General features: G+C 51.2%; 1 protein-coding gene across 1 annotated transcript; it reads left to right on the top strand.

Moving 5' to 3' along the window:
- The first annotated feature begins 571 nt into the window (after positions 1 to 571).
- Positions 572 to 1536, top strand: LOC100901128 (uncharacterized). Its single transcript, XM_003745020.3, has 2 exons — positions 572 to 935; positions 1299 to 1536. The coding sequence occupies exons 1-2, from the start codon at positions 572 to 574 to the stop codon at positions 1400 to 1402; spliced, it is 468 nt and encodes a 155-aa protein (XP_003745068.1). The 3' UTR covers positions 1403 to 1536.
- Positions 1537 to 9006: the final 7470 nt, after the last annotated feature.

Here is a 9006-nt window from a genome sequence, read left to right as displayed (position 1 = left end):
GTAAGGTCTCTCGTTGGCGGAATGAGGGAAAGGTCTGCATGAAGGTTTCGGTTAAGATTCAATCAACTCCGTCTCCAAGAGGATATTCAGGTTTGCGATCGCGTTACATGTACGTCGAGTCGGATCTCGTATGATCCAGGAACTGATACGTGTTCGGAGGAAGCTATCGATCGAACCGAATTTCAGGTGTGCACAACATGTACTGCGGTTCACTGACTCCGTTCGTACAGTACCGCAATGTCCTGCACACATGACTCGCGTGTTCGACGACGGGGCACTGAGCCGTGACTGGTTAGACGATGAAGCACCCTCGCCAGTATCAAGCGCAGAGGCTTTTTCGGATCTGACGGCGGCGAGTCCGAGCGACAGTAAGCGCCGCATCTGACAGGAACCCTCTCCCGAAAGAGGCGAGTGTTGCTTAAAAGCCCGAAACCGACCGAGAGCGAGCTAGTTTTTGTTGTGCGCTCCGTGGAAAGGCAGCAGGTTGAAACTCCTCGACACATTGGATACCTCTCGGTCATCACTAACGTAGTGTCATCATCATCATCATTTTGGAAAACGACACCTCAGAATGCCTACAGTTTTGATTCGTAGCGCGGTTGCCACCAAAGTTATGGCTTTCCAACGAGTGCCTGCAGTTCGACCGAGCGGATTGATCCGGAAAAAGCCGGTCGTGAATCCCTGTCGTTGTTTGTTCGGAACCCCTGACCACCAGGAAGCAATTCGGATCGCTCGCGATGAGATCAAGGAAGAGCAGAAGCGTTTAGCGAGCAAGTACAACTTTGACTTCGAGAGTTGTTCCCCGCTCCCTGGAAAATACCTCTACGAGAAAATCGATCGATCCGTCGATGAAATCGCCGCCCGGTTAATGAACGACGATGCCGATACCGAAAACCAGGAGAAATCCGTCAATTCGCAGCAGAAAAATCTCACCGGTACGTATTGACCACGGAATCCATACTCCGTTTTTGTCTCGGCCCCGCCCGCCCCTCCCCGTCGCGGTTTTTTAAACGCTCGGGCTCGCATGAGTCAGACAAAGTGGCGAACGCTCCTAGCCTAGTTTTGGTTCACGAGGTCCCGGCGACCGTTAGCTGAAGACTGTGCTGCTCTCTTCTCACAGCCAACCGGCTGGTTGCTTGGTTGCTTGGTCCGTCGGCCGGTCGCTCGGTCGATCTGCTAGCCGGCTCCTGGCTCAGCGAGCGAACCTTCAACGGTTCTTAACGGCTTTTCTGCAGACTCATTGTTAACTTGCCTGATGTCTCGCGGACTTTACTAAGCAGATGTATTCTTCATTACAGATTTCTACACAGTATCGCGGAAACGATCGTGCACCTTCGAAACTCCCAAAGAAAAAACTCTGACCACGAGTTCTCGACTTAGGATTCCGGAACTTCGGGAGTGACGCCCTACATTGACAGCATATGAGGATTCTTCAGTTTCGAAGATGTTGTGATCAAACCGGTGATATGTGTTACGAGCTCGGGATCGACGGCGCTCGTGACTCAAGTTGTACAAAAATCTGTATCTAGACCCGGACCGAATCTACTAGGATCTACAAATGGATGGAGTAACGAGTTTGAATGATGTAAACTGCGGAAAGGCCTCCAGTCAGTCAAAGAGTCCCTGGAAGTCTCGAAACAGACGATGAAATTTACGTCGATACAATAGACTTGACGGGAGAAAAAGAAACCTCCGCCTCTGAACGCATTAGAAGAGTCGTGACTCTATAGGATAAAGCTTTAATAATATAAGGTGCAATCGCACAAAAGTATGGCTCAAATTTATCGGAGAGATGATAGGCAACGCAAAACTGCAGAATAAATTCGAATTAATTGAAAGATTTGTGACTTCTCATTTCCCCCTTCGAATCACCAAGACATCGAGCCGGAGATCGAGAGCGGGGAGTTGGGCGGACGCGTGTTAGAAAAAAGAACGAAATCGGGGTTCGCATGTGGTCGCAGAGCCTGGTGACTTACGCATGTGCCGCAGCTGAGAGGCGAGTAGATTATAGGTCCGGTTATGTCTGGTTTGAAGCTTTTTTTTTGAGGTTTCAACGAGTTCGAGCTTCCGTCGCGGCTCCTGTATCCTGTATCAACGATGCCGGCGTATTATGAAAGGACCAGTCCGACTTCAATGATGACCGGCGCTTTGATTGACTGGCTGATGTGTTTGGGGAATACCATACACAAGCGCGACGACGGTAGCACATCTCGCTTCTCTTTGTTCCGTACCGCAGCACCGACCGATCTTGAGAAGCACTCGAGGCGTCTGCGAAATTCATTCTACCCTGTCTGATCGTGGGACCATAAGGATCAGAGAAAAGTCCGAATGGTGAATGAGATGTCCTGAATCGGTTGATTACTCTTGAGACCCGCGTGCGCCGTCAGGAGTCGAGATCTAAAAGCATTGCACGAGACGAATTTCAACCTTTGATATTGGCGATGGGACGAGCGGTCTTCCAAAGGAATCTGAACGTTATCCAAGGATGACAGTGAACCTGCTCCTGACCGACAATTACTCCCGATGAGAATTATTCGATTTCTTGATGATGAATACTCGAGTCTTTCCGTCATTGCATCTTCCGAGGCTGAGCCCTTTAAACTCTGTTGTGATGCGTCACGCTACCGCTTTGGGACAACGCTGTCAGAAGTCTCAACGGCCGTCGCTGTCTTGGCTCCAAGCAGCGCGCGCAGACAGTTCAGACGTTTCCATCTGCCTGTCCTACGGTGTAACGTTGAGAACTAGCACTAGACACGACCGAAAAAATCGCCGAAACGATCAGCACACTCGCAATAGGGAGCAGGTGGCTCCTTATAAGAAGAGCACATACCCGTGCGCGCTTTGCCTCAACCGTCACTGTCCGCAGTGAAACAGCTGTTTTGAATCGTCGCACGATCCGACAGAACCGACGACACTCCACAACGTGGTTTCTGATGCGGAGGAAATCGCGGGGTTGAGGGAGATTCCGGGACGCTCTGCACAGATCATTTATGCGGGAACCGTTCGCATAGATCCCCATGCTTCCGGAAGGCGATCTTGACCGCCAATTCTCAAGTATCTGCCTGTGGGTGCGAGTCGTCGGAGACCGAGACCCTTCCTGCCCCGTCTGGGTGCCTGATGAGGGAGCTCGCGCTAGTTTTGGATCCGGACCGGTTCTTCGATATTTGAGTAACCGGCCCTTCGATCATTGGGCCAAACCCATCCAGAGGGGCTTCCGGTGCACTTGAGTGCAATGTTTGCAATCATGGGAAAGAAAATTCACCGCGGCCGGATTCCACCTGCCTGAACTCTTTCACCGTACAGCCGTGACGCAACACCGGATTCCTGGCGCCGAAATTCCGGCGAAAGCAAAAATTCCCAAGTTTACTGTCGTCGCTCGTCGGTGTCGCAGCAATTCGGCGGTTTTGGTCGTTGATTACGAAATATAGGTGATAAAACCGTCCGTCACAACACAACGCAAGCCATATCGTGAAGTACCTACGAGTTCTACGAGGGGTACTATACATCACGGAAGGCCAATGAGTCTTTAGAGAGGGAGCTCTGAGGTTCGATATTGGGTTGTAAATAACGCGCGTTGAAAAATATTCCTTTCCTCATCAGAAAAAGTACCCGTGAACTAACACAGAAGTTCGATCGCTTCCGAACAGGTGTTTAATGACGACATCGGCGTCCTTTCAACGAGGATCTATCCGGAGAGGCGTAGCTCGTATCAACAGCAGTGAAAGTAGGAAGGAAGAGACAAAAAAATCTGACTGCTGCTATATCCACCTGAAAACAAGCTCGGAGTGGTTTTGGGACCCAAAGTGGAGGGACGAGGATTTCGGGGACAAATAGCCTGATTCTCACGGGTGTTTTTCGCAGCGAACCGGTGGCGTCGGAGCGAGAGACCACGTGAGTGTGACTGGCTCACCGAGTTCATGAACAAGTGGCTCTTGATGAGTTTACACATCAGCGGGTGTGCAGAGTGATCTCGAATCAGTCTGTGATCCGATAGCATGCCGAGAAAAGCTGGTTTGATCTGATTTTGAAATGATTCCATCATCATGAATCTTCGGTGGGAAGGTCGAGCTCTTTGTTGAATTGCTATCTCGTTTCACTTCAATCGAGTACAATTTAGATCTCAAATTGAGCGGCCCGACTCTCATTCACAGGCGCTTCATTGTGATCTTCACACGGAATCCCGCGAGTGATTTTGCGTACGATCGAGCGCGAAAACGAAAATTAGTCACCGCTCATTGGAGTCGAATGAAAATACACGTCGTGCAGCTCCAGAACCAAACGAAACCGCGAGCAATTCGTCATTGAGTGCGGTACAATAGCGCATCGAGTGTTTGCACGCGCAGAAATGCCGCCGTTTTCGTCGACCGCAACACAGCGTACTGTTTTCTGGTCAATTCCCCGCGCTACGAGCATTTCGCACCGGTTCGATCTGTTCTTACTTAGCTGAATCGATTTCGAGAGAATTCGAATAGGCCTTCCGAATCGTAGTCTGGATTCGCTCGCCGGCGTGTTGTTGAGGAACACAAAAGACGAAGCCCCCTCCACTTCAGCGTCGCCAGGGCAGTCTCAACTTAGAGTCACCGGTTGCCTATTCGGTCGGCTCGATGGCCGACTGCTTGGACTTGCTCGGGCCGATCTTAGCTGGGCCGGGCCGTCCGTCCGTGCGTCCGTTTGTCTCGCTGACTGCTTGGCTGACTCGATGTAAATAGTTCGAAGTCGGGGCATCTCAGTGGCCGTTGCTTCTTCATTGTTGGTCTTCGCGAAGAAGGCCGATATGGCATATGGACTCGGTGACCAGGTCTATCGAACAGGTAGAGTTCGAAGAGCACTTGCCTCAACGCATAACTTGCTTTGTGCAGGTGCTTACAGCGGATGGAACGCAAGAAATGCAGACAGCCGAGCGAGCTTGCTTGCGAGCAACCCACCTCAAGCGAGCCAGGGTTCCTTAGACGACTCCAGAAATGTGACAGATTTAAATCTCCGCTGAAAATGGGACAAACGCGCGCGATTCGAGAGCAATGTACAGAGTCGAGAACAGGTTGTCACAAGGCCTGAGAAAATTTCTTCCTCAGACTTCGTGCCTGTCGTCCAGATGCACTTCTGGAGTGTGCGTTATAGCCGATGATGTTAAAGAGCTGCTGCGTTCGCTGCCCCTGAGGAATCAAACGCCCCATTGTAAATGGCAAATCTATCGGATGGTGCAGATGCGCGGGAAATTTTCAACAGGAACGCGGAATTTGAAACGACAGAACAACATTTGTTGAGCCCAAAGTTAACGATTTGGAGAGAGTTTGCTCCCGAATCTGAATACGGCATGGCATCTGCACGAGTAGGAATGTATGGAAACCGCATGCCGCGTCATCGATTTGAGGAATTCGCTCTATCGAGTGCAATCCCCCTTGGAGAAGTGTCATACATAGATGTCAATGCTTCGCCTTCGGATATGACCCCCGCGCCGTTCAAACGATCAGGACTTTGAGCGTTGAGATGGCGAACAATGGTCTAAGGGGGGGGGGTGGTAGGGAGCGATTCCCACCCTTCGATCTGCGATCCAGCAGATATTTCGTATCCGATTGCTGGGTCCTTCCCGCTGGATGTAGCGCTCGGGATATTTCCAAGGTGTTGAACCGCACCCCATGGCTGTCAGAACGGACAACGAATGGACGTTAAGTCGGTCGCTATCCTCGATGTGTGGGCTTTCAATCAGCTCCTCTTATCACGCCCGAAATTTCGTTGCAACGCTCACTGTGTCCGAGCGGAAAGGTAACTGTGGAACCTTCCGCGATCGGTGCGAATGTCGGTTCATTAGAGTTCGCTTTCTCATCATGAGTAACCATTCATGCTCACTCTGCCTGGCTAATCCCGATCGAGTTGTGCCTCCCGGATCTATTCTAACGATCGATACACTATCGACACACGGCTTCAATCGGGGCTTTTCCCATTCCCAGGCACTTCCGGCCTTCTTTCATTGGAATCCCGGTACCGCGGGTCTAAAATAGGCGAGCGAAGTCGCTTGATTCCCATTATATCTGGCGAAGCCTTCTTGTCACTCCTACCCGTGCGCTTCTACCGTCTCGTTCCACTCATGATCGTCAAGGATCGGGGATTGTCCGGAGCTGTGACTCATCCCCCGAAGGTCACGATCCACCTGAGCGACGTCCAAGGACTAACATCGTGAATAATACCTTCTGTTACCTCACTTCCCGTGCCGCTCGAGCTGCGAAGTTTGTCCGGAGAGAAGGAGTCGGAAATCGGGGAGGGCCTGCGACCTGTTTCCTGGGAGGGTCCGTCTCGGATCAAACAGCCTGATCTTAATCATTCGTGCCTTCTAGAGCTATCCATCTGGGTGAATCCTAAGTTCTCTGCTTGGACGATCGTACGGCCCATGTCGACGAACCCTCGGAGCGCCGAGGAACAGCACATGTCGTGCTTGAGAACGTCCGCCTGCCCAACAGCCCTCATGGATTGCTGCTCGAGGTTATATCTCGAACACGCCACGCCGGCGCCGTCTCTGGACCCCTCATCGCTTCTCCCTCTCGGGGAGGCCGATGTGTCAACGGGACAAACCGAAAGAAATACCAATGGGGGTTGAAAAACACACCTCGACTCCCCTATCCAAGCTCTCCAGGATCTGGCGTTCTCCAACGATTGGGAGACCGAATGGGTCGCATCAGCGCTGATCGCGGATCATCACATGGATTGCCGCCGAGCTTTCGAGCATGAGGAGCAAAAATATTGTATCCCACATTGCTGGCCCATGCACACTCAGCATCTATCCGAACTTCGAGCCAGGCTCACGAACCTAATTGATACCCGCTCACTGCAGCTTGACTCCTTGGAAGACGGATTCAGTTCGAGTCTCCCGAGGTTGGAGACACCGAATCGCCAGAGTAGCTCGAGATTTTCTCTGACCGGTCGAAAATCGGACATTGAATTGTCAGTGGATCGATCCGCTGATACCCACACAAGTCAAGCTCAAAGTCATTTGCGTGATCAGGAATCCCTCCCAAACTATCCTATGCGACTGTGCTCGATTTGCGCTCGTGCTCTGGCGCTTGAGTGGCTTCGGAAATGAATGGAATTAAGGTTCTTGACATGGAATGGAGGGACGGGAAAAGCTTCCCGGAGTCGCCGGTCTGCCAATTCCGCACACGTGGGAGATGTGCCAGCTGCACTGCGTATTCGAGCTAGAATATTCCTTGATTTACGTTTGAAAAAGCAGGATACACGATTTCACATAATCCGTGCCGGAAACGGATGTAGCTCCGCATTCCAAAAAAAATGCGGACTGTCAATTAATGGTGATGGATTTTTATTCCCCAATCCATTTGTTTACCCCTATCTCTCTATCATCCTTCCGAGAAGTACATCTACCCCAGGAGCACGTTCCGATTGCTCATTCTCGAATGAATAGAGCGATATGAGCGACCCGGCACTACTCGCCGGAGATCGATGATGGAACGTGAGCGTGGGGCCGACCGTATACTGATGATATTTAAAACTCGGAGATAATCTCTCCCGCTAGTACGCGATCCGGACTGGAGAAATTCTGCAACCATATCTGAAAGTGATCGATCTCATCGTCGACGAAATGGAGTACTGCCTTGATGTACATCGCTATCCACGTGATGTAATCTGAGAGTAAGATACAAACGTAGAAGAATCTCATGAGTAGCGTCTCCGCGAGAATTCGGCATAGCTCGACGAAGTCTTTATTCGGGGGGGTCGCGGTGCATTTACCATAAAGCTGGCAGGCGCGGACGAAGTGGCGAAAGTAATCTTCAACTGCACTCAGTGGTGGCCTGAGGTTCACCGGGGTCTTTGATTTGATGTTCTCTATGTAGTTCGGAAATGCTCCCATGATGTAGCCCAGGCCGCAAACAACTTGATGCCTGACAGAAGGCTCGTGAGCCGCTTGATTGAACCACTTTCCTGATTGATTCAGTAAAAAAGCAAACCAGGAGAACATTCGCAGGAGGGAACGCCATGAGATTCGTGTCCGTAGAACGGTGATTCGACAGCTGATCGCAGAGCATGGAGATCGATTTTCTGCGTTTTCTCCGGAACACCCCGTTTTCACAATCGGAGACGCGGACATTCTGGCGGTTTGAGGCGGGAACTCACATGTCACATGCTTCGCACTCAGCTTGGAACCAGGCGGGACTTCCGGATCGAAGCTCGCCAAGTCACTGCTCACCTCGGCAATGAGCGACGTTCCGTTCCATGAGACGCACATCTCGACGCAGCGTTAGAGGGAGATGATTTCGAAGAGTGGTTCATGCGCGACATGGAGAGAGAAGCTCATGATGCCCGAGTGTGGATCAAGCATCATCGACACCACGACGAGTTGGTATGCGAGGGTATTATTTGTCAACTTCAAATGAAGAGCCGCACTTGTGTAAACAAGGCATCCCTGCCGGAAATCGGGGGGCAGTTCGGCTCGAGCAATCTCTCGACAACTCCCGAGCACAGCCGGAGAACGCCATGATCTGATGCATCCATGAGGCATCTGATGTGAGCGGAGAGGAATGCTTCTCACGATGAAATCCTGAGATCACGTCATGAGGGTATCGAGTGCAGGGTGGATCAGGATACTGCCAGGCTCGCAGTGACCTGAGATCGGAAGAACACGTAGTCTCCCCTCTTCACCGCGCAATCGGCATGAAGTAGTTTCTGTCTCTTGAACTAATTCCTCGCTCGACTTGTTGACACTGCGAGACAAGAAGATCATAATATATAGTTCTCAAAAGGAGTAGAAAGTGCATGCACGTGTCTCTTATGCATGAGACCAGATTTCTCTCACTCATAATTTTCAGAGCGGAAGTCGCTCGTCAGCAGTCGGCCAGCGCTGATGACGAATCACTTCCTGTATGACAGAGTCGACGCCAACGTCCCGAGCTTGAAAACTTTCAAAGCTCGCCTCGAGCATGAGTGTTGCTATCGGAGATGCAAAGCACGCAGTCCTTGACGAGTCTCGATTGCAAGATCTGCGTCCCGAGTATCTTT

This window comes from Galendromus occidentalis, unplaced genomic scaffold (assembly GCF_000255335.2).
Source record: "Galendromus occidentalis unplaced genomic scaffold, Mocc_1.1 scf7180000077476, whole genome shotgun sequence".
Classification (NCBI taxonomy): Eukaryota; Metazoa; Arthropoda; class Arachnida; order Mesostigmata; family Phytoseiidae; genus Galendromus; species Galendromus occidentalis.
Note: the sequence above shows the minus strand (reverse complement) of the source record. Positions and strands in the feature narration are given on the sequence as shown.